Source organism: Branchiostoma belcheri, unplaced genomic scaffold (assembly GCF_001625305.1).
Source record: "Branchiostoma belcheri isolate BF01 breed outbred unplaced genomic scaffold, Haploidv18h27 scaffold90, whole genome shotgun sequence".
NCBI lineage: Eukaryota > Metazoa > Chordata > Leptocardii > Amphioxiformes > Branchiostomatidae > Branchiostoma > Branchiostoma belcheri.
Genome location: NW_017804576.1, coordinates 257,627 through 284,347, shown reverse-complemented (window position 1 = coordinate 284,347; position 26,721 = coordinate 257,627). Strand labels below are relative to the sequence as shown.

The window sequence follows — 26,721 nt, the reverse complement described above, 5'->3', positions numbered from 1 at the left end:
AGTACAGAGACTTTTGTACAGTATGGTCTTCTACAACTTAACTAAAGATCTAACAAAGCTAAATACATGTGTGGATAACGTCATCCTACGTACAGAATATATGTATGATGTAACAATAAAGGTTAACTATTCTCTAACATGTGTTCTCTAAGATCGAAACATTCCTTAATGTATTTTCCTATTTGAACACTGTATTGGTTATCTCCCCTGAGAATGTAGTTTAGGTTCAAACGTATTGAAATCAATTGAACAAGCGGAAAGAAAGGTGAACAGCAATAGGCGCTTATCATTGTAGAGTGTACAATCCATTATAAAATGGTGCTCATTTTCAATCTTGTTTGGACAAAATGGATTACATGTACTAAGTAGACGTGTAAGTAGGCTTTCTGTCCCAACGTGCCCTTCATACTAAAACAGACACTAAAGCACTTTTTAAAACAATGATACCTTAGGAAATAAAGCTGCTATTACATCCAGGTAATGAGATACACAAGATAGATTTTGAAAACAAGGGGTCACTTATGAACAGTAGCGGGTGCTATTTGAAACGTCTGTCACATTCTTAGATTTATACTGGGAAAACAGAGCGAAAATTCTTTCTTTCTTTCTTTCTTTCTTTCTTTCTTTCTTTCTTTCTTTCTTTCTTTCTTTCTTTCTTTCTTTCTTTCTTTCTTTCTTTCTTTCTTTGCAATGACAAGGTTATCAAGGCAGTGTTAACTGGTATTAGATAACCCACATATACAAACGTGGAGACAAACATGAAATAAGACATCTACTATAAGTACAAGACCTGAAATAAGGATAACATATTAACTGGTTACAAGGTACAATACTATAATACATAATATAAGAAAATCAAGACATTCCTAACTAGCAGCAATATGTGCAAAGAGTGGAGATACTAAATTGGGATGAATGGAAGGCTTTGGAGAAAAGTTAGATATGAGTGCAAGTTTAAAAGAAGAACCATGACCAAAGGTGGTTTCTGCAGTGAGCCTTGAATTGACTGAGTGTGGGAGAGTCGGTGATGTGTCTGGGTAGACTGTTCCAGAGCTGGTACAGAACATGTGGATTTAACAGACTGATTTGTTTGCCTGACACACACCTGTGTGCGTTTGCAGAACAGTTAGAGGGACCACCTCTGTCACAACGTTTGCGACGCGCCATCATTACTTAACACCAGGCACAGACGCGTCACTGTTGGGGCCTGCTTGTCTCTTTTGTACGCTCCGGCTTTAACCAGATCCCCACTAAAATCAATTGGACGACGGGATTAGGCGAATTTACAGTAGCCGATGAAAGATAGTTCAACGGCTCCCCCGAAGACCGTGAAATTCAAACCATTCGTGTAGTCCCGAAAACCGGTGCACACACCTACTCTCCAAGCAGAGGTTTGGGGTATGGGTTATTATAATTTGGTGTGTTTTAGACTTTTTTTAATCCGGGTTTCTTTTTTGTACTGGAATTTTTCTTGGGTTGGGCGAAAGAAAAATTGCAGTGCAAAAAAGAAACCCCAATAAAAAAAAGTCTAAAAGCACACCAAAAATAACCCAAAACCCAAACCTCTGCTTGGAGAGTAGCACACCCCTTATTCCGTGAATGGATTCGCCTAACCAGCTAACTACTGATTAACTTGCCTAACTCGAGTTCGCGCATGCCCGTTCCGTGCTACCAATATGGCGGTCCTGCTGGAGCCAGTTTTCGAAGTTTCGACGATTTTTTCGATTCTGTCCGTCGTTTTCACGTTTATTTCTATGGTGGTGTTCATCATAAGGTAAGGGAGGTGCTTGGCGAAGTCTAAAATCGTTTTATGGTCGCTGCGTTTTGTGTTAGGTGAAAGAAACCGGGGTATGAAAGGGGTGGTAGCGAGGGGGAGGGGCAGTCGAAAAATTATGTCGCAGACGAATTTGCTGGGTTCGATCCTTCGGTTGTGGTTTTAGTCAAGCAATGTTCACTCTGAGATGATAAGAGAAACTCTTGATACTTTACCACCAACCAGCCATCTCATTCTTTTCCGCAACACTGTAAACTGTCCCTCCAAGTATGGATACCTATACCGTATACACATGTAACGTTACAGTGTATGATGTACTAGTATCCCGTTCTCCTTTAGCTGTCTACCTATGACTGAGTGACAGCTAGTCCTCCAGGAGAGTGCACAAAGACATACAAGACATAGGATTACATTGACGTACAGCTTGATAAACAAAAAATTACATTACATACATAAATTCCGAATAACAAGACGTATGTGTATCATCATATGTGCTTTAGTATTAGCATTTAGCACTAGTCCTTGCTTGAAATTCCTGTGTGATGACATCATTTGTATCTTATGCAGCAGGGTGTTTCATTCTGCAATAGCTCTGTATATGGAAGCTTTCTGAAGCATACCTCTCATACAAAAGTAAGAGAAGCGACAACAGTTGCCATGGCTAGCCTTGATACCTCGATACGCAGTACAGGACAGTCTTTACCGAGGGCCTGCAAGGGGGGGTAGTGATTACGAATTACGCAAAATTTTCGCCGTCTATTACGAATTACGTTAAAGTCTCAGAGCTGATTACGACTTTACGATTTGCGGCTAATGTCCTATTACGAATGACGTTGATTTTTGCGGAGGCTGCCTACGAATTACGAAGTCTAAAACGGCCAGATTACGCCTTACGAAAAAGGGCTTGCAGGCCCTCTTTACCCAATCACACCACATACTTGGGTCCCTCCCAATGATCATCAGTCTAGTTTTGAATTCATGGTTTACACTGTCAGCTTGTTAAAAAGTTGCCACATGGCCTAACAAGCTATCGAGACTTCCCCCACCAGGCCTTTCTACGGGAATATGGATCGTACAATTTGGCAAAGGAGAGTAAAATTGGCCAGGGGATAAATTAAAGCCGCGGAAGGTTGTTTCTTTCCCTCCAGCCAGTCAAACCCCAAGGTGGCCAAACTCCCCTGGCAAATATTCTCCTATATATAGCCAGCGTAGTTAGTCTGGTAGACACTACTAGAAGTAATCGAGACTTTGACTGACTGATGCTAACATCTCTGCTCCAGGCTCCAGCATGACACCAGTATCGTCCACCAGACAGGGCAGAACATCCCTGTGGTCCGGATGCAGTCAGTCTCCAACCCTTTTGTACTAGAGGTGCACCGCCCTCAACAGGCTTCTGTCTCAGGTCTGGTTCTTCAACTCTTTTACATGTACTTCCAATCCAAAAGACAGTATATCTATGTCTATGTCATTCATCAAACTTAAATAAGGCCACACCGACTTTATTTTATGGATGACATCCTCTGAAGACCCCCAAACTAGTGTGCGCGGGCAAATAAAATAAAAATCCGACCAAAAATAAAAATGCTACTAAAAGTAAAACAGAGGAATACAGAGGCAAAGCTGGTATTGTGAATTTACGGCAGAACATAGCAACATATACGACAGGCCGGCACATGCTGGCTTTTTGCGGATTTATGAATCGACACTGTACGTATGTACTGAGGTCTTGAGTCGTGGAACTTTGGTAGCCTGGGTGCCATCCTCCAGAGTTACTACCGGCTCCGTACTGTCGCTATATAGCAAGCTACCATGGACTATCCAGGCCAGAGCCCTCGGATGACGTGATCTTTTTTTGTTTGTTTTTTGCTTAGAACAGACGAAAATCAATGCGCGCGGATGTCATCCATAAAATTAAGTCTGTGTGGCCTAAGACAACACACTTGTGTGGAGCAGGAAATTCCAATGCTATTACTTTTGCAGATAAAACAAAGTAATATATGGCCCCCATTGATCATTGTAAAATTCTAATAGCTTTGGCTTTTTGGCCGAACAGTACTATACAAGAATGACAGTCTCTGCCACATAGGGCACATCTGTAAGCTGACTCAGGTCTGCTGCAGAGTTCTTTTCTGTACTATAAATGATGATAAGTTATTAACTATATACATGTATTTGTACTTTTGACATTGTTTGTTAAAATGTTGTTTCAGCACAGAAATCATGAAAAGTGGATACCATCCCGGTTATCTGTAGTTTACGTCCACTCTGATAGTCGCTGCCATATTGGAGTGGACATAAACTAACCAGGATAGTACCCAGGTTATAAAAACATTGTTTTATGTTTTATGTATTTGTATCTGCCTTTTTATTGTTACTGAGTCCTTTTACTGAAATTTATCCCCATTAGGGGCTGAATGGTATCTCGATAATTTCAACTCAAGTAGAAAACCAAAACTTTTAGAACATAAACAATAACTTCCTTATGATATATGTTTTTTTATACAGATGGTCTGTCAGTGCAGTTAACCAGTAAAGTCCCTGCAGTGTTAAGCCATTACTGGGGAGTCCATATCTCATCCTTCCACGAGCTTCTTCAGGACCAGACGCCGGGACTTCTCCCGTCCTCCCAGCAGGACAAGATAAAGGACATCTGTTTCAAGAAGGAGGAGGACATCATGTATCCTTTCATGAAAGTTCATCTGTGTTGGTAGTTACATGTTTGAAGTTTAAACTTTTGATCCAACACAATAAAGTTCTCTCAGTACACTCTGGTCTTTAAGTTTAACACTTCAAAGAAGCCATGTGACAAGACCAGTATAACCGCCCCTCAGCATAACACACCAGCTCCTGTATCTGTATAATCGGTAAAACCACCCTTTGGCGTAACACACCAGCTTCTGTATCTGTATAACTGGTATAGCCACCCTTTGGCATAACACACCAGCTTTTGTATCTGTATAGCCGGTATAACGGCCCTTTGGCATAACACACCAGCTTCTGTATCTGTATAGCCGGTATAACCGCCCTTCAGCGTAACACACCAGCTTCGCAGGCACTTGGCGTGGGGGCAGCTAGCTATATTACACCGAACCGAATAGGTGGTCATTATGTAGAAGTGGTCACAAACTCACAACTAGGTTTGACTGTATTACCCCGGTAGCTAATGAAAAATCAGTATGGTTCGTCCCCAGTCTCAGGTTACCTGCCTTATCTAGTCCAATCGACTAACGAGTCATATCCCCCATTTCACTGATTTGTTAAAAAAACAAACAGGTTGAAATCTCCCAGTACCGGACATTTATAGTTTTTAATCTATTTGTAGATACTTCTGATCTATATTTATTTATAACTGTGTACAGCTAGTATTCATTTATGTTTGTACCTAGTTTGTCAATGTCCTTTGTTTGTTTAGCTGACCTTATTGTTTAATCTGTTTTTAAATCCTGAGTACGTAATTCAGCGATTTTATACCTGCCATGTACCTGGAGCCAGTGTTGTCAATAAACTACTATTATTATTATCTTTTTTGCCTTAACTGGAGTCTGACAGGATTCCTCCATGTGAGAACCACGTGGAGCACTTGCTTCTGTCCGGGCAGCAGGAGGAGGAGGGGAAGAGGTTTGGTCGCTCCCCCAGGTCTGTGTACCCTGTAGTTCTGGTGCTGAAGAGACAGGAGACTGCTGCAGACATGTCCATTGTAAGTAAGGATGGAGTACCAAACTAACTATTACTCAAGCAGCTGGATAGATTTTAGATTGATTTAAGGCCATACCAATTTAATTTCTTGGTTAACGGATTTTACTAGAAAAATAATGGAGCGCGCGGGCAAAAAAAAAATAAAAACAGGTCTAGGCATCCTATTATTGCCCAAAATGGTTACGATAGGAGACATGCAGTCAACACACCAGGCTGGTTCAAAATTTAAACAATGAATTTTGAACTTTTAATGATAACACTGCATTGAAATATGGAATGACAGTAACAAGTAGCAAGAAAAGGACTGTTTTCAACTGTTCAGGGCAAAATATGAGCATCTTGCAGTTGATTCTGAATTTTTATTTTTATTTGCAAATCAGAAAAAAATGAAGCGGCGAATCCGTTAACCAAGAAATTAAATTGGTGTGGCCTAATGTAATTCTTAGAATTTAACGTAATTTGTAGTCGGTGTTGAAAATTTTGTGTAATTTGTATTCACTCTCACCATGCTGGCCCTCATATTAGCGGAAAGTCATGTCAAAATCTGCCAGTCTGTTGCTTGACACAACTCTCTTCCTGACACCAGTCATCGAAATTCTCTTTCTCTCTTTATTCTCTTTATTTCAATACCCTTTAACCCAAAAGAACTAAACGGAACATACACGAAGATGTTGCGAGTGGTTTTCAATACACCATGGTGGAAACACACTACTAATGAACAGTTATATGGTTCGCTACCAAATGTAACTTCAGTAGTCAAATGTCGACGACTAAGCTTGGCCGGTCATGTAATACGTAGTGAAGAACCAGCCAGTAGGCTTCTACTCTGGAACCCTGATACCTGTAAGAGAAGAGTTGGACGCCCAAACATAACAATTAAGAAACTTATTGAAACTGAAACTGGCTTTGAGGGGCATGAACTTTTCTTAGTGATGTATGACAGACAGTTGTGGCGAACTAACTTTGTATGCTCCACCTCTACGGAGGATGAATGATGATGATGATGATGATAACCCCAAAGACTAATCTTCCAGGGCTCATCGCTCACTCACTCACTATCCAGGATTTGATTATTCTGCTGCTGTTGTCCCTGCCACAGGGGTAATACAGAAATAAAAGCATACAGAAATAAATCATATATACAACAGATAACATGGTAAAAACACACATTTAGGCCACACCAATTTAATTTCTTGGTTAACGGATTTGCCCGCTTCATTTTTTTTCTGATTTGCAAATAAAAATAAAAATTCAGAATCAACTGCAAAATGCTCATATTTTGCCCTGAACATTTGAAAACAGTCCTTTTCATCCTAGTTGTTACAGTTATTCCATCTTTCAATGCAATGGTATCATTAAAAGTTCAAAATTCATTGTTTAAATTTTTAACCAGCATGGTGTGTTGACTTCATGGCTCCTATCGTACCATTTTGGGCCATAATAGGATGCCTAGGCCTGTTTTAATTTTTTTTTCGCTCGCCCGCTCCATTATTTTCCAAGAAAAATCCGTTAACCAAGAAATAAAATTGGTGTGGCCTTATGTACAAATGAAAGGAACATAATCTACATACTAGTCACAGAACATTGTATGAACATTTGGCAGATGGCTTGTTTAAAGTTGGATCTACTTGGAAATTTCGGCTCTTGTTAAACAAGTGGTTGTGTGTGAATAAAGAACTTCTTCCCTTTTCAATCATTCGCCAACCAGATGAAGATTATTCATGGGGAGAAAGGTTAACATTCCTGAAAAATGAACTTGGATGTGAATCAGTCTCAGCTGGAGTGTGTATGCAGCAGGGGAAATATCCGTGTTCACCCTCTGGAGTTGATCCGGTCAAGGCCATTGTCATGCTCCTAATAGTTGGATTAAGTCTGTCGAGGATCAAAGTGCTTTTGGGGCCAAAAGTGTCTGAAACATGACTTCAGTCACAGCAGTTGACTTGTACTTACATGCACTTTGAATTACTTCATAATTTCACTTCTTTTTTGCTGGTCCTAATTAAGGTGCTGCTCTTTTATCATGCTGTCAACAAAATTTATTGAAAGCTTGGCACGTGTGATTCAGCTGTTTTATGTTATTCGTTATTATATATAGTCCAAACGTAACTACGCATTTAATCTCACTCAGCAGATTTGAGTTTTTGAAGACAATTTTTACTTTTCTGGCAAATGAAAGTCATTCAGTTAATTTTGTTATAATGGTTATAAAAAGCATGACTTTGATTAATTTTGAGCAATTGAAGACAATTTTGATATTTCTAGCAAATGAAAATCATTTATTAAATGTGGTTATAATGGTTATGTTTATTTTTTTAATGACAATGATCTTTATTGTATATTTATGACATACATGGGCCAAATGTACCTCAATTAGATAGCTGAGATACAAGGGTAGGAGGAAGAAGTGATACATTACTTTGCTGCGTCCATATCTACAGGATCTCTTCTCTCTTTTTGAAACAAGTATGAACAAACTTGCATAGTTTTTCATTTACATCATAGTTCTTAGATGACATAATATGTTTGAACAATTCTCTTTAGGACATTTCTCTTTAAGACAATTCTCTTTAAGACAATTCTCTTCAAGACATGTCATTCTGACTTAATATCTGGTTCCCCCTCCACTTTGGGGCACAACTTTTTCAACTCTAGTTCACAACGACCAGCTCAGGGCTCTAGCCAGCACTTCTTTTTTCGTCAATTGCAGGAATTTTGGGGCGTGTTACAGGGAAAAAATTAAACCAATCCATCAACCATGACTGACAAAATTGACAAAAGGGAAAAAATATGAAAACATCCAAAAGACCACCAACAACCACTCTCAACCCCATGATTTGCCTTGCAAATTTGGGAAATTGCATTTTTAAAAGCTAGGAAATTTGTGCCCTGGACCCCCCTTTATTGTGAGCACCCTCCCCCCCAGGTCCAATCATTAACCTGGGTTGACAGAAAAAAAATTGAGCTGGCTAGAGCCCTGTTTGGGACACAACTTTTTCAACTCCAGATCAGAACGACCAGCTACAGGTGATCCACAGTAGTGATGCATACCTAAACCCAATTTTAGGTTCAGGTCCGGATTCAAGTCCAGAGGTTTAGGTTCAGTTCCGGACTTGTAAGTCCGGACCTAAACCCATGGCATATACAAAATTGCATGTTGGCAACCTTGCAATGTTGTCTGGGTGAAACTTTGGCCACATAACATGGAGGCTGGTACTTGACAATGCCCGATGGCAATGTTTTCTTCGTTTTGCAGCAAAGATTTTACAATCTATGGAAGGTTTTAGGTGGTTTGGAAAGAAAAGGGGTATGTGAAATGGTCTTTTATGGTAATAAGTCCGGACTCGGTTCTTGACTTTTAGGTTTTTTGGACTTGAACCTAAACATTCTTACAAGTCCAGATCCAAGTCCAGTGAACCGGTATGCAGCACTAATCCACAGCCATCAAACTTGTGATAAATTAAAGGCCAATTGAACCCAGCGGGGTGCCAAACTGCTGTAACACGATGTCTGTGTGAAAAACTGTGATATTTTTTCCGACATCATTTCAGAAGACTGGGTTTATGACCTTTACTGTCTACTGTTTGGGGGCAATAACAATTCATTTCCTTGGTTCTTGGATATTTTAATGTAAAAATTTAGCCATAAAAAAGCAGATGTCTGTGAGGAAAACTGTGATATTCTTTCCGACATCATTTCTGGAGGCTGGTCGTCAGCTGGGTTTATGACCTTTATTGTCTGCTGTTGAGCCATAACAAGTTATTTCCTTGGTTCTTTGATATTTGCATGTAAAAATTTAGCAGTAAGAAACAAATGGCTGTTGGGAATACTTGAACTTGACTGAGTGTATTCACTTCCACAAAACTGAGTCAGTTAGTTAATGAAAATTTCCATTAGATAATGTTTTCATCTTGATGTTTCTTTTCTTTATTCTTTTAGATTTGCAAACCAAAAACGCATTTGCAAACCATAAATAAATAAATAAATTCATTTCAATTATATTGTGTGATGTTTGACATATTCAAAGTTAGAAAAATTAACTTGGGTATACATTTCATGCAAATTTTGTTGGCTTATTAGCATGCTTTAAGAACTTCAATGCATATTATGAATGTTTTAATTTTCTTGCTGTTATTGTGCCTTGTTTTTCAGGCCGGTATGATCTCAGTAGTGCATGTGCCTGATGCAGACTGTGCAGACCCATGCCAGGTGCTGTGTCAGTACCTACTCACTGGAACAGGCAACATGTACGACTTAAAGGTGGGTTCTGTTAAATGCTGATCAAGTACTAGGTCCCGTTCCACTCTGTGCAGAGCATAGGGGTGGTGCCCATCTCCATTTCTGTAGCCCTTGGGCCACACAGTTATGCAATCACTACAGCAGGGTGCTAGTCTGCTGGTAATGTTGTGTGTTTGACCTTCCCACTCTCTTTCTCATAGTTGCTTTAGTGCTAAGCAGAGAAAGTAGTATGTACAATGTACCATTTCAAAAATCTTTGGGGTTCGAACTCAAAACCTCCCGGTTACAAAGCGAGCACTCTTCCCGATTGAGCTATTGCACTGGTACTAAATGCTGAGTGGTGCAAGTGAAGTTTGTGTGTGGTGCATAGAAATAAGTGTTTCAGGCCCTGATTGTCATAACAACCATGCGCACAAACCGTTGTCAGACCTCGAAATTAACTTTTCTTCCTATTGTCCCAGCACTGTCCACAAAATGAATTCCAGTTGTCCCGAATTGAGGATGAACTGTCCCAACCTATTTTTCGGGAAGTGTTGTATGACTTCAACTTAAAGTCAACTTAATTTTGCTTATGTTCACTCCCAGGCGCACTATAATTGCAGAGTAGACAGGAAATTCGGTGGGACTTCTCCAGATCCAAAAGCCGGGACGTGTGCCTGATAAACAAAAGAAGGACTGACTTTCTGATGTTGATTATTTTTCTATTGTCCCAAAAATGTCCCAAAGTGTCTTTTTAGTTGTCCCAGCCTAAATTTTAGTGGTCACTGGCCATTGGACCACCTTTAATTTCGAGCTCTGGTTGTGGAAGGAGTGGTAAAAAGATTACACGCCTCGCAAATCAGTGCCTTCAGGAGTTCTTCAGGAAAAATGATTTATTTCTACCCTGTGGGACAGGGGCAGTCCCTCTGTTTGAGACCAATGGTGGGAAAGTGTTTCTAAAGTTGGACAAATTTTGCCAAAAATGTGACAGAATCTGATTTATGGGCAACCCAATGTCCCTTAACACTAAAGGGTAGCCAAAGGACTGGTCAGATATTTTGTAATAATCTGTAGGTGCCTAATTCTTAGGTTTTGACAGATGTTAATGATGCAGAAATGAAACAAGGCAAATTTGTAACATGCCAACTTTCCTCTCTACTTATTTATTTATGAAGATTTACCACATTTGTGGAAGGATTGACATAACAGGTGACTATCACCTTTTCAAAGATGTCAACCCCGAGACCAGACTGTAAGGTTCGAACCACTCACACCGGGAAGGTCCCCTACTCTTTTCGATAAGTGTGGGTGTGGCTCTCCCAAACACGGGACCTCCATTTAACGTCCTATCCGAGGGACGTCCCTAGCCGAAGCTAGGTACTCATTTTCACCTGAGTGAAGTGAGGAAAGTCGTGTAAAGTACATTTCCCAAGGGTACAACGTCGGGGCGCATGTTCGGACTTGTTCGGGTACGACCCGGAATCGAACCCGGGTCTCCCCGTTTCATAGTCCAGTGATGTACCACTACACCACACGACGCCACTTTCCTCTCTACACTTCACAGAAGTTAGCTGTGGATGACAGTCTCCCCAGTTTTGACGATCTTTCTTGTATGATGTATCATACTCTACAACATCTGACCACAGATGTTTTATTTTAGATGTGTTTGTGTAATGTTGTGTGTCTGTTCTATGGGCCATTGAGCCTGACATAAACAATAAATATAAGTAAATATATAAATATTATACATACAATATCTCTGTATAACCGGCCTCTGTGACAGCAAAACTTACGCACAGCCAAACCTTTCGTCATCCACTTGTTGCCAAAACGGTTAACCTTCGAAGAACGTTGAAATTTTGCAAATACCTGGCTCATTCATTTTAATTGTGCTTAATGTGTTTAAGTATGTAATAGACAAGTAGCATATGCATATACATACATACATACATACATACATATATACATATACTTTTTAGAATTACCATGTGTACAGAAACATACAATTGGCTACTACATGTATGTGTTTTTTTTATGAATAAAATTTTTTTGAAATGTATGAAGCATAAAGTGTACCATGCTACTTTGCCATCTGTCTTTCACAGAGATTATACATGGACGTGGATGACAGTTTCCCCCAGTTTTGACAGATTTGTATGAAGCAAGCATGTCTGCAGAACGTACTGCACCTGCACAAAACCCGTAATGAATTGTGCACATCACTTCGGCAGAACGACTCATATAAGGTTAACATCCCGTCTGTATTTTCCAAATGTCATGTTACGTAAACGTAAAAGATATCGTCTGCAACAGGCAAAATCCTAAGTGCAATGTTGACCAAAAATCCAGCGAAAACCGTGAAAATCAGGGTTTGTTGCAAGCACAGTACGTTCTGCCGATGTGCTTAAGAAGCATGAATTGTAACATGCTACTTTGCCACCTGTCTTTCACAGAGGTTATACATGGCTGTGGATGACAGTGCCGACCAAACCATGGACGAACCCTTTTCGACCAAGCACGAACCAGACCAGGAGACAGAACAAGACGACACAGCCAAAACCAGTGACGACTCAACAACAGAGGAGGACGTTAGGAAAGACTGCGTGGTGTGCCAGAACGGACCCATCAACAGAGTGTTACTGCCGTGTCGCCACGCCTGCGTGTGCGACGCGTGCGCGGCTCACTTCCGCCAGTGCCCCATGTGCCGGCAGGACATTGCCTCCTCCTTCTGTATGCAGCATTCTGAGGGTTCTGAACAGGCGGAGGAGGAGGAGGGGGAGGGGGGTGGTGCAGAGGAACCTGCGATCGTCCCCTGGCCGGCATGGGTGGACAACATGATGAGGAGACTGAATACATGGGTCGGGCTGGATGAGTGAAATGATTTTAAAAAAGTGATCTCGATCCAGCGTTAGCTCACTGAACAGCCTGTCTCCCACTGGTCATGACCAGGGCCCTGGTCATGACAAAGAAGACAGATGCTATGTACAGTATTTACAGGTTCATTGTACCGGGGAAATTCCCCAAGCTCTTCTCGACAAGCACAGTGAACAGTGGACCACAGCTTAACGTCCCGTCATAGGGACTGCAACCCTTTCCAGTAGCGTGCATTTCGGGTGCGCAACAACAGCTGGGATTTGAATTCATAACCTCCTGGTCCAGAGGCAGGGTTACTAACCACTGGACTACGCATGCTACTGATAGTAAAAACAATCAGACTTTATTGCAAACTCTTTGCCTGTCGATCAAGGTTGGACATCCAGGTAATGAGATACACAAGAAAATGGTTAATAGTCAAGCAGCTGGATAGACTTGAAAACTGGCAGACGTTCCAGGTAATATCCGACAGCTACAATTCAACAAGTCAGCACTACAAGTACAATGCACAAGTGAACTTGTGACATACCCTAGCCCTACCAGTGTTATACCTCAAAATTTGGAAATTTTTTTTTTTATTTCTACCTAATTGCTTTTGATAAAGTATACTACATGTGTGATATATTGTTTTAAATACTATTGTAATATTGTAAAACTATGCTGCTGCTTTTATCTTATGTCCTGTGTATTTTGAGAGTATCTCAATGTCTTGATGTATAGATTCATCTTTAATGCTCTTTGTTTTTATTAATTAAAAGAATTGTATGGTTTGTTTGTAGCATAACAGACAACCACATGCTATTGTTATTATATATATATATATATAATAAGGTCAAGCAGTACACTTATGCAATGTTGATGTGTACACATGTATTTTTATCAGCGAAGTTTTTGTGTGAAAGAATACTTTATTCAGTAGGAATACTTTTTACCATCCTGTATTAAATGCATTGGTAGAGGCACCCTACACTGCAGCTTGTACTTTGCTATGTAAAAAATATAGTAAGTAGTATAGTCCTCAATCAGTGACTCTTGTTAAAGGTAGAAACACTCAATTTTTTTCCCACCAAACCCAGAGTAATACAACAAACCTAGAGTTTGGTGGGAAAAAAATTCAGTGCAAAAGAGAAAACCCGATAAAAAAAACTAAAAACATACTAAAAATGACCCAAAATCCAAACCTCTGCTTGGAGAGTAGGATAAACCACTAACGTCTTGGTGGTAAGATGCTGAGGTAGACATTTCAGAAAGCACTTGTCATGATTTATAGACTTGATGTCATGTACAGGAAACCTGGCACTAATCCCATAAGCCTCCCACAGAGGATAGTAAAACACTGCCTGACAGGCAGCTTGCTGCAGAAGTGTGTTAGCATTGCTATTGCTAGCGTTTGGTCTCCATGCAATGATATCATACTTAGTATGTACCATGTAGGGACCATGTAGCCATAGTCTGACTTCAATTGTGCACTTAGCTGCCTGCTAGAGACACTAGGAAAGATTGTGCAACACTGCCTCCAGCAGATGGTTAGGCTTTAGGCTTAGCTTTAATATTTTTTACTTGTTTAGGTGTTTTATCTGTTTTCTTATACAGCTTTTTTTGTACATGTACCAGTATCTTCTTTTTTCACCAACCAAATGGTGGCATATTCGATATTGCCTTGCCAATTTGATATAGCCACCGTAAGATCTGCTTGGAGATTAGTAGCCTGACTAAAATTGTGCACTTAGCTACTCTCCAAGCAGAGGTCTAGGCTTTGGCATCTTTTAACGTGTTTTTAGGCATTTTTATCAGGCTTTCTTTTTGTACTGGTAATCTTTCTTTTATGAGTGGCAAATGCAGGTAACTGCCTGGCAAATGTGATAATGTCTTGTAGCCACCAAAAGATCTGTTTGGATATATTAGCCTATAGTCTTGCCACAGGGGGGCTTGTTTTGCAGGGTCAACCCTTCAAGCTTGATCTGTTAACACCAAAGATCAAGTACTTCCCATCGGCCTTTGGCCCAGACAATACTCTCAGGTGCCCCATAAATCTGCGTCTTTGAAATCAGCGGGTAAAGTCAAGACTGTGCCCAGTCACACCTCATTCCCGCCACCCTGCCTTTCTCATGACCTTCCACTGTACGCTTGAGTTTGTCATCAGAGTTTCCCAGAGAACTGTGGCGGAGCAGGAGACAGGCCAGGACAATTGGATTTACGCTGGTCAGAGCAGGTCCAGACTTGCCACATCTTCATGGGAGCTTTAAGGCCCTTTAATAGTAGCAGCCTATGTGATACCATACTTCTACCAGGCTTCAGAAGTAGCTGGAAAGAAAAGAAGTTGGCCAAATAGACAGATAACTTGCCTGGATGCCAGATGCAGACCCAAAGCACACTGGACACAAAATATCTCAGTGTGCACACTGAGATATTTTGTGTCCAGTGTGCTTTTGGTCTGGCATCCTGACAGATAACATGCCAGGGGAGCTGGTCCATCCCAAACTGTAGTCCCCTGGCATGTTATCTGTCTATTTGGCTAACTACAACTCTTTTCTTGCAGCCACTTCTGAAGCCTGGTAGAGGCTAGCAAAACTCTAAGAGTTAGCAAGGCTCTAAGAGAGATCGTCTCAGTGTAATACAACTTAACTAAGTATACATATTAAAGATGGGAAAGGGAAACAACCTCCAGTGCTCCAGTTCTTTTAGCCTGCATGCCAGACTGATCCAGGGCCAGTATACAGGTTGGCTCCTGGGCCAACATGTCCCCAAGGACATTTCACTACAGACACCTGGTGGAATCAGAGTCTAAAGTAAAGAATAGATGAATAAATAACCATAAAAAACAAACACATATTCAAGAAAGATAACAGAAACACATGAATTAACTTTGTATTTGTAGATCCCATCATTTTAAAAGTCTGATAGACAAAGACATTTCAATATAGTACTAACGTTAGTATAATGTTGCATCTACCTGCTACTGAAAGTTTCCTAAATTTGTTAGTTTTTACTGTTTCTTTCTTCAAAATCTGCTTTAAATACCTCTTTACTACAATGTAACATTAACTTTTATATGATTAAACATGGTTTTATTGTTTCTCTCAAACTACTGTTGCCACATAAGATAACTTTTTGCAGTACAGATGAAATTGTGCGTTGCTTCGCACAAATGCGATAAAATGAAGTTGCAAAACTTGACTACAACACGGAAATCCTATACAATGTCCTTGACTACAGTAACGTTATATCCCCATTGGAAACGTACGTTCTGCCCACTGCAGTTCTCAGCATAACCCATTGATGGCGCTTTCGGGCGGTCCTTTGTCTGCAACCTTCCCCCCTCGACCCAGGATGGTACGCTCCAGTGGCAGCCATCTTGGGCGAGAGAAAAACATCAACAAAAACTGGGGCTGCGGAAAAAAAATGGAATCTCTCGAGCGAGATCTTCACTGCCCGGTCTGTTTGGACGTCTACACCAAGCCCGTGTTGATGTTACCCTGCCAGCACAACCTCTGCAGGCAGTGCGTGCAGAATATCGTCTACACACAGGACGAGGACGACGAGGGATACCGCGGAGGGCCAGGGCGTCCCTCGGCCTTCCCTTGCCCGCAGTGCCGTCAGTGCACCTATCTCGGCCGAAGGGGGATCGACGGCTTGAAGCGGAATATCCTGGTGGAAAACATCGTGGATAGTTACAGAGAAGTCGCCGCCCAGATCAAGAAGAAGGTGGTGTGCGCTGAACACGAGGACGAGAGACCGAGCTTGTACTGTTCCTCGCACGAGAAGGCGATCTGCGCTCTGTGCAAGTTGGTGGGGGAACACAAAGAATGCGAGGTGCAGGAGCTCAAAAACGTCCTGGCCGACAAAAAGGTAACGATTTTTATACACGGTCTGGAAATTTAATCTCATCCGAGCGATTTTTCCCATCCACTGTCGGCAGCCAATTGTGCCAATCGATTTTGTAATTCCAAATGAACCGCCATACATCATAAACACAAAGACAATGGAGCAGCCTTCGGGCGGGGACCGTCCATATTACATGTTAGGGTTCGGGCGGATGGTCATGTAATATAATGCACTAAGTACAGACACGATGAAATCATCACAAATCGTCTTGTCGCTGTTAACTGCATTTCTAAGAGGCTATGCTGTAATGTTCTGCCTACAGCCTTTTTTTGGTGGTCCGCGTGTTGTCTCCATTGTTGGCTACAGGTGGTTTTGTTATGTGTTAGTGAACAGAGGCCAGAACAAAGGAACTATCATGTTTTTGCACAGACAGCCCTAACTTGTGGTGTAGACTACTTCAAATGCTTGTGTTAAAGCTTTGTAAGTTTTCTAGTTTTGTACAGTTGATCATTTTATGATTTTATCACCCCGATTGTTTTTACAGGGGATGTATCATTGTTGATTTTGGGGATTGTGAAAGGGTGGCAAGAATCTTTCCACTATCCAGTTTATGGAAATTTAACTTGGTTCATTTGGTTATTTTAGCATCAAGATAGTCTGTATTGCAACTCTGAGGCTTTTTAACTGGGTGAAGACAACATCAACAGAATTGAAGAATGATTGCCTGTTCCTTATCGTTAAAGCCTTTTCTTATGATGGCCTTTTGTATAGTGGAGTGACAACTTTTCTGGAAATGTTATTGCAGTTGCTATCAGATGATAAATATTTTTATGATGTCAGGACATTTACAAAAAAAACAACAACAAAAAACAGTAGGAACTTTCAGCAATATCCATTTGCTTGTGGATGGGGAGAGCATTGTTTTCCCTAGATTTTTTTTTCTTTCAGAAGGGTATTCATTCAGGAGACAAAAGAAAACATCACAATTTCAAACATTTCACTATGAGATAAAGGAATACCATTCATAAGCCTTCTTAGCTATTAAACTACTTTTCTGGGTTGATAATCATGTGCATAATATATGCATATCATATGTAATGAAGCATCTTGGGCAACAATGTTTGTTTCCTGTTTGCTTGATAAAAGGTAACCTTACCCGCATCTTGACCCAAGGTCGCTGCTTCCTGCCCTTCAAGGTCGACAAGTTTGAACCAAGGCTGTTGTTGTATTTCTGGCGTTTTGTGATCTCTCGGCGTATCCCTCGCAGCCACAAACCTTCTATTTCGGTACCGGGGGCTGAACATTGACATTAACATTAGCTCTGTCGGGGTCTGTCCTTAGCCACATTGTTCTCAGGTGGTCTTAAGAATCTTATCATCTTCCTGTTTGTGAAATATAAAAAGGCAGACGTCTCAAGGTGGATTCACAGTTTGAAGGGTTACCCTTGCTTGTTCCAATTGCTGGGAATGATTACCCCAAGGCAGCGAATATTTTTTTCAAAGTCTTGAGATTATTTTTAATCGTCATGTCTTTAATATTGCACGTTGGCAGTGGAAAAAAAAGGACTACTTTTTGGGTACAATGTGTGGTTATACTGGCTATACAGAATGCAGAAACAGCAGCTGGTGTATTACGCTGAAGAGCGGTTATACCGGCTATACAGATACAGATACAGATAGAGAGGCAGGGGACAATACAATGGCCTGGGTGCCATCCTATTTGCACTCGCTCGTCCGAAAAAAATTGTCTGGACTCTGGAGACAGTTTTGTATAATTTCTGGGGCGAGAGAGTGTAAATCGGATGGTACCCAGGCTAGGAAACAAATTGTGCTTTGCCCCTACCAGTCAATTGTTCCACACACACGTGCACACACACACGTGCACACATACACACGCACACACACGCACGCACATGCACACACACGCAAAACAGGATTCAATTGTGCTGGTACAGACAACAATGCTTTTTTTTCACACTGCTACAATAAGAGAAAGAACGACAGCACACAATTCACTACTGAAACCGATATCGACGTGGTCATAAAAACAGATGGCTACAGTCATGTCCCTGAAATCTTTGTAGCATCTTCAGTCCAGCTGTTTAACAATCTGTTATCTTATCTAACGATTTATGGTACAGAAGCGCCTTGGAGATATGGTATGCAAATTTCAGGGAAGAAACCTTGGGAAAGGTCACAGCATAGTATTTGACAACTGATGACAGCCTGCATGAGTCATAGTGACGACATACATGTCAAACTTACAGTAAAGGGGCTATGGGTCGTCTCAATATCTAGATATCAATGTCAGTCCAGACAGAACGTTAACTGTTTTTTCCCCCCAGGAATTGGTGGCCACTATCAGATGTTTCTGTTTTACCTGTTGCTAGTATAGATAGGAGTGGGTTATACATAAACTCCAGTTATACCTGAGCTATACAATACACGTACAGATACAGAAGCTGATGTGTTACACCGAAGGACAGTCGTACTGGCCAAACAGATACAGAAGCTGTTACTGTTACACCAGTGATCGGGTTATACCGGCCATACAGATATAGAAGCGGGTGTGTTATGACAAAGGGCAGTTATACTAATACCGGCTGTATAGATGCAGATAAAGACATATTGTCTCCACCAGGGCACTATGATCACATTGGAACTGGTAGTGATACCTTGTTGAGTAGATCTGTTGAACCAAGGACATTATAATTTATACCTTGGTGCTACCAGGCCAGATACATAAGCTGGGATCTAACACCAGAGGGTGGTTATACTGGCTACACAGATAGATACAGAAGCTGGTGTGATACAGATGATATATAGTGATATACATGTTTTGTACTCTGTCTCCACCAGGGCATTGTGATGTAAAACTTAATATCTATTTTTTTCACTTGAAGGCACTTTGTTGAGTAGATCTGTTAAAACTAAGGGTTCTAGTTTGTTGGTATGTTACACCAAAGGGCTGTTATACCAGCTACACAGATATAGAAGCTGGTGTGTTACACCAAAGGGCAGGTATATTGGCTATACAGATATACATTGTAGAAGCTGATGTGGTATTCCAAAAGAGTGGTTATAACAGTTACAGCTATACAGATACCAAGACAAGACAAGACCTAAACCTTGGTGCTACTACTTTGCTATTGTGTTATGCCAGTGGGCAGTTATACAGGCTATACTGTAGGACACTACAGATAGATATAAAGATGGTACTATATGTTGAGTAGATCTGTTAAACCTTGGTGCTACCTTGTCTCCACCAGGACATGCTGCAGGGCAGTTATACCGGCTATACAGATATAGAAGCTGATGTGCAATGCTGAAGGACAGTTACACTAGCTATACAGATACAGATATAGACACTAATGTGTTACACTGAAGGGCGGTTATACCAGCTGTTTAGATACAGAAGCTGGTGTGTTGCACCATGTTATGCCGGCTAGCCTATAGTATACAGATACAGAAGCTGGTGTGTTGCACCATGTTATGCCGGCTAGCCTATAGTATACAGATACAGATACAGAAGCCGGTGTGTTATACCAGCTGTAAAGATAAAGTAGCTGATGTGTAATGCTGAAAGGTAGTTACTGGCTTTCCAGATACAGATACTAATGTGTTACACTGAAGGGCGGTTATACCAGCTGTTTAGATACAAAAGCTGGTGTGTTGCACCATGTTATGCCGGCTATAGTATACACTGATACAGATACAGAAGCCGGTGTGTTATACCATGCTGTAAAGATTAAGTAGCTGACAGATGTGTAATGCTGAAAGGTAGTTACTGGCTTTCCAGATACAGATTATGATACAGATACCTTGTCTCCACACCAGGGCATGCTGCAGGGCAAGGTGCAGCTGCTAGAGGACCGCAGTCACCAGCTGGACAGGTTCATCCAGGAGAACAAGACTCTCTCCAAGTCTGTGGAGGTAAGATAACGTTTCACACGCATGTTGGAACCACTGTAGGCTTAGGAAATCGATATCGAGGCCTCAAGGATAATGGCAAGACTTCAATATCAGACTAGGATATACTGTAAAAGACATGTTAGTACATTTGTACTTTAACTCCATGATGGTATCATTTTAAAGATTTCCATTTCACAATTGTAACATGAAAGACTTTATACTACTGTATTGTGGTAACTTGTAAGACCAGTTAGTAAGACTACATGTGCTCTTATAATACATTACAAGATGTGGTACCAGTAGTACATTTGTACTTTAACTCTATGATTGTATCATTCTAAAGATTTCCAATTGTACCGGTAACATGGAATCAGAAGCTTCAGACCTCCGGGAAGTGTTTTGGGTTTTCGTGAATGTATTGGAACTAGTGGTGCATACCTAAACCCAATTTTAGGTTCAGGTCCGGATTCAAGTCCAGAGGTTTTGTAAGTCCGGACCTAAACCCATGGCATATACAACATTGCATGTTGGCAACCTTGCAATGTTGTCTGGGTGAAACTTTGGCCACATAACATGGAAGCCTGTACTAACATGGAAGCCTGCACTTGACGATGCCTGATGGCAATGTTTCCTTCATTTCGCAGCAAAGATTTGGGAATCTACGGAAGGTTTTAGGTGGTTTGAAAAGAAAAGGGGTATGTGAAATGGTCTTTTATGGTAATAAGTCCGGACTTGGTTCTTAACTTTTAGGCTTTTTTGGACTTGAACCTAAGCATTCTTACAAGTCCGGATCCAAGTCCAGTGAACCGGTATGCATCACTAATTGGAACTGTGGTTGGGTATAAATACGAGCTGTAGCGAAGCCGCATTGCACTATGAGGCATATGTACTCAAAAAAGCATCATGTTTCACCTCAGTTAGTGGTCCCTCATATTTGAGGAGAGCCACACTTAGAGCATGTTAAAGATCCCACCATGGTACGACATGGTACGCCGAGAGACCCTAGCCCTGTTCTCCATCAAACCTTACAGTCTGGTCTTGAATAAAAAGTGTGTGTGTGTGTTTTACAGGACAAGTGTTCGCAGCACAAGGACATGGTACGCCGTTAGACCCTAGCCCTGTTCTCCATCAAACCTTACAGTCTGGTCTTGAGTAAAAAGTGTGTGTGTGTGTTTTACAGGACAAGTGTTCGCAGCACAAGGACATGGTACGCCGTGAGACCCTGGCCCTGTTCTCCATCATCTCCAAGCGGCAGTCGACCCTGTACGACAAACTGGAGGTGGAGAAGGAGGAGAAGCTGGCCTCGCTCAGCGGCCAGGTCGCCAGGTGGGAAACCATCCTTCTTTTGGCAATTTCTTCAACATTTTTGAACCATACACACAACTAATAAACTGGTGGACGTACCAACTACCAAGTACCTAATACCAGATCAGAAAAGAAGTAGTCATGCCTTCAAGTACCAGAGTTATCAAGCAAGGATTGAGGTGTTCAAAAACCTAGAACTATCGCAGAGTGGAACTCGCTGTCACCAAGTACAGTGTAAACAATGTCTAGAGTTAGAAGTTCAAGGGTTCTAGTCGTACAAGTCGTTCAGTGTAATGTAGCCAGCTGCCGGCGCGCCACGTCCCTGCAAAGCTGGTGTGATATCCCAAATGGCGGTTATACCGGCTATACAGATACAGAAGCTGGTGTGTTATACCAAAGGGCGGTTATACCGGCTATACAGATATAGAAGCTGGTGTTTAATACCAAAGGGCGGTTATATCGGCTATACAGATACAGATATAACATTCAGAGAGTTTGTAAACATTGAAGATACCTTTGTTTTGTATTACGTCTTGTGTCTGTACTTTTTGTGAGTCAGCAGTTACCAGCTGAGTCTGCCTGTGCTGACCAAGTAATGACATGTATCATCATGAAAGTTCATCTGTGTTGGTAGTTACATGTTTAAAGTAAAAACCTTTGATCCAACACCAAAAATTCTCTCACCTAGAGCTTTCGACCAGTCACTCTGAGTCTTCCTCAGTAGACTGACCCAGTGAGGCTTGTCACGTGGCTTCTTTGAAGTGTGACGTCAACACTGGGTCAAAGGTATCTGGTAGACGATGTCGGCCCCCGTCGTGGTTCAATGAAGGGTGAGAGCTCTAGGTGAGAGAGTTTTTGGTATTGGATCAAAAGTTTTAACTTTAGGCCACACCAATTTAATTTGTTGGTTCTCGGATTCGCCTCTTCATTTTTTTCTGATTTGCAAAAAAAAAAAAAAAAAGATTCTGGTTCAGAATCAACTAAAAAATGCTCATATTTTGCTCCCAACAGTTGAGGAAAGTCCTTTTCTTCCTAGTTCTTACAGTTTTTCAATCTTTTAATGCAGTGGTTTGGTTAAAAGTTCAAAATTCATTGTTTCAAATTTTATCCCAGCCTTTTGTGTTGACTTCATGGCTCCAATCAAAGCATTTGGGGCTATAATAGGATGCCTAGGCCTGTTTTTACCTTCGCCAAGAAGGTTATGTTTTCAGTAGCGTTTGTCCGTCTGTCTGTCTGTCTGTCTGTCTGTGAACAGCATAACTCAAGAAGCTTAGTATGCATTGTCATGAAACTTGGTAGGTGAGTAGGTCTTCATGAGAGCTAGAAATGATTAGATTTTGGGTCCCCTGGCGGCTTCTGTTGGTACTGCAGCAGAACTTCCGGTTTTGATATCTCGCGATCTGTACATGCTAGGGTCACGAATTTTGGTTGGTAGATAGCTCTTGGAGTAGGGAAGAAGTGACATAAGTTTGGGCCCCCTAGCGGCTTGTTCTGGAACTGCAGGAGCATTTGTTGAAAATTTTTCGAAGGATGATAACTAAGGAACCGGGTGACGGATTGTCATGATTTTTGGTATGTAGGTAGCTGAAGTGATGCTTGACATAATCAAATGATAATTATGCAAATCAGGAGCTAATTTGCATAATTAATGAGGAAATTCTAAAACTCTGCATTGTTCGATAATAGGACTATGAAACACTTGTTAAATGTAATTGAGAATGAAAAAAAATACTGAGGATATAGATTATGTAAATGAAGACCTAATTTGCATAATTAATGGAAAATCTTTATAATTTTATTGTTGTAACTGCTGGGAATTTCATACTTGCCACATTTGGAAGTTAAGTGAAGGCAAACATCAATAAACATAATTTATTCAAATCATGACCTCATTTGCATAATTTATGAGGAAGTGCTATAATAGCCTTTTTGTTAAGATAAGACTGTCATTGGGTGGAGAATATGATCAACTGATATAACCCATGCAAATGAGGATCTTATTTGTAAAATCAATTATTAAAATTGTATAATTCTTCAACCGCAAGGGTTAACATCATTTGGCGAAGGTATGAGATCGTGGAACTCTTGTTATTTTTATTTTTTTTTGCCCTGTCGCTTCATATTTTTTCCGAAAAAATCAGAGAACCAACAAATTAAATTGGTGTGGCCTTAAACAAATGACATGTATCATTGCCAATAAACCCAAACCCCAGGTGTGAGGAGGAGAAGGGGCGCGTTGCCGGGCTGGTGAGGGATGCGGAGGTGCTGATGAAGGAGGAGGAGCCCACACGGTTTGTGGAGGTACGGAGATCACTGCACACATTTCATTTCATTTATTTCGAAACCTTTTAGCCCCGAAGGGCTAATCTTCCAAGGCTCAAACAATTACATAATTACATAATTACAACATAGTAGAAACATTTAAAAATACATACATACATACATGTACACCACATCAACAATAAATACACATATTAGATATTAACAGTTTAAAAGTAGCGAGCAAGGGTCAAGGATCAGGTGACACTACTACTGTTTGAAACGGCTTTCTTAAAATTGATAACATCGCACAGTGTCTTAACGTCAGATGGTAGATCGTTCCAGAGCACGACTGCACGATACAGGAATGAGCGTTTTCTGCTATAATTGGACTTAGGTATTGGTAATCTAAAGTTATGTGCAGAAGATCTGGTATTATGACTGTGAGATGCATGAACAGGCAAAAGGGAGTTGTAAATATTTTGTGGTATTATATCCAGCCCCAAAGCCAGGATTTTGCTTTGAAAATTGAACCTTCTGAAATGGCATTTTCTTCGTTTTTGAAAGGATTTCAAAGGAAAAATCAGAGACAAGTAGAATTCCAGTGCCAATTGTGAAACAAATTAGTCTGGCACCTTTAAATAAAAAGTGTGTGTGTGTGTGTTTGGGGGGGTTCTTCCAACCTCCCGAACCCCCCCCTGGCTACGGGCATGAACCCCCCTGGCTACGGGCATGATGAAAGTTTTGGGTTTGAAACCCTGACAGACTGTATTCAATGTTTTCCAACTATGTATTTTGACTGAATTTTAACATACACTTCTTTTTGTCTCAACAGGCTGCGAATGAAATGGCAGAAAGGTGAGTAACAGGTTTTAAATACATAACAGTACAGGTTAGAAACTGACTACTATCATAACTTAAGCCATCGTATACTACTGAGGAAGCTGGGGTAGGTTAGATAGTGAGAAAACACACATTGCAGTGCAAAATGTGACAAAACTTTGGTATCTACGGTATTTGAATTGTCAAAAGACATGCATGTGTGTTTTTTTCCACGGAAACTTTAGAAGCCTGTGTGATAAGGCTAGTTGCCACATGAGCCAGAACACCGAAATCAATACTTATAGTGACCAAGTATGACATATGACTTTTATTACGCAACAATGTACAAGGTACAAAGTATGGCAGAAATGAGAGAACAAATCTAACAAATCAGTCTACGTAGTACAATACTAGGTGATATGGGATGAAAAGGCGCTTATACAATCATTAAAAGAATTTCTTACGTTTAGACATTCTTTAAAATACTGTCCTATATTCAGTATCAGAATATTTGGGACAAACAATCAAAAAGTGGTATTCGTCTTCTATTAATTCTGGACAGAATGGACAAACCCTCTGGTCAGCAGGTATTTTCTGAAATAAACCAACTTCTGCTCACCCCCAGGCTAACGCTGGGTGCTGAGAGTGAGGAGCTGACTCCCTGTGTGGATGAGGAGTTTGAACACTGTCTGGTGGACTTTAAGGAGGCGCAGGACATGCTGAAGAAACTCGACTTCGTGGAGGGTAAGACGTCATAGCCTTGGACAATCTTCAACTAATGGGTCAGAACAAAAACTAACCGTTACAAAAACAGCCCTATCCCGTACTTCACTTACCTCTTGAACAAATATACCTGTTAAAATCTCCAAGTTAAGTGTCAATTATTACATCAATTATTACAGCTTATTAAGAACCTTTACAATTCCTTATAATGTTATCATCATAATGTCGTTGTTTACTAGTTTTTTAATTTGTTATCATGTTGATCTTGTAATATAGATATTGATTTGTTATCATGTTAATCATGTAAAATGCGCAATTCAGCATCTTTGTACACAAATGAAGCTGCCATGTATTTTACTGAATTGTGAACGAAGTCAATAAACTCAATATATAACAACTGAAGTTAGAAAAACTCCAACTGCATTGAAAATCTTTTGAACTGCATTTAAAAGCTTCTTCAATGAGGCTTCGATCATTCCCAAGCTAGCAGAAGACAATTCATGTCATGACAATCTAAGCCTCCAAAGAACTAAAGTTAAGTGTTATTTTCTTGTCAAAATGTGACTCAGCAGTTAGGATTTGGCATGTGGTGGGAGGGTTGGTAACAGGATTTCTTTCACATCATCTAAGCACCAACTTTCTTCAAGGTTTTCTCAGAAAGGCATGTTTCAAGTTTGCTTGTGGTACTAGTATATGAGAGAGAAGAAATGAAAGCAAGGAAGTATCATCTCGGCATGGCAGTATCCATTTGCCACCCAAAGATTGCCTGGCATAAAAAAATATACCATTAGGCCACACCAATTTAATTTCTTGGTTAACGGATTCGCCGCTTCATTTTCTTCTGATTTGCAAATAAAAATAAAAATCCCGAATCAACTGCAAAATGCTCATATTTTGCCCTGAACAGTTGAAAACAGACCTTTTCATCCTAGTTGTTACAGTTTTTCCATCTTTCAATGCAATGGTATCATTAAAAGTTCAAAATTCATTATTTAAATTTTGAACCAGCCTGGTGTGTTGACTTCATGGCTCCTATCGTACCATTTTGGGCCATAATAGGATGCCTAGGCCTGTTTTATTTTTTTTCGTCCCGTCCCGCTCCATTATTTTTCTTAGGTAAAATCCGTTAACCAAGAAATTAAATTAGGTGTGGCCTAAGAACCGTACATGTAAATCTGCTGGATACTGAAAATGTAGGAACTTTTGTGTGGTTTTATTTTGTGCTTTTCGATATTTTGTCTCCACTGCAATTCAGGACACTATGGATATGTCCCCTTTGCATGCTACTGAATTACACGTACAGAATTGATTAAATGT

At 40.6% G+C, this 26,721-nt stretch overlaps 2 protein-coding genes across 2 annotated transcripts in view; both read left to right on the top strand.

Annotated features, from left to right (window-relative positions):
• Positions 1-1,671: 1,671 nt before the first annotated feature.
• Positions 1,672-12,567, top strand: LOC109487949 (cell growth regulator with RING finger domain protein 1-like). Its single transcript, XM_019792056.1, has 6 exons — positions 1,672-1,774; positions 3,055-3,176; positions 4,280-4,451; positions 5,324-5,471; positions 9,620-9,727; positions 12,139-12,567. The coding sequence occupies exons 1-6, from the start codon at positions 1,677-1,679 to the stop codon at positions 12,559-12,561; spliced, it is 1,071 nt and encodes a 356-aa protein (XP_019647615.1). The 5' UTR covers positions 1,672-1,676; the 3' UTR covers positions 12,562-12,567.
• Positions 12,568-15,771: 3,204 nt separating this feature from the next.
• The window catches only part of LOC109487919 (tripartite motif-containing protein 55-like), a 21,042-nt gene continuing 10,092 nt past the window's right edge, over positions 15,772-26,721 (top strand). Inside the window, exons 1-6 of the mRNA XM_019792020.1 lie at positions 15,772-16,408; positions 20,221-20,316; positions 21,476-21,621; positions 23,814-23,901; positions 24,695-24,717; positions 25,307-25,425. Of these exons, the coding sequence (XP_019647579.1) occupies positions 15,839-16,408; positions 20,221-20,316; positions 21,476-21,621; positions 23,814-23,901; positions 24,695-24,717; positions 25,307-25,425 (1,042 nt within the window). The 5' untranslated portion in view covers positions 15,772-15,838. The remainder of the gene's footprint in view (positions 16,409-20,220; positions 20,317-21,475; positions 21,622-23,813; positions 23,902-24,694; positions 24,718-25,306; positions 25,426-26,721) is intronic.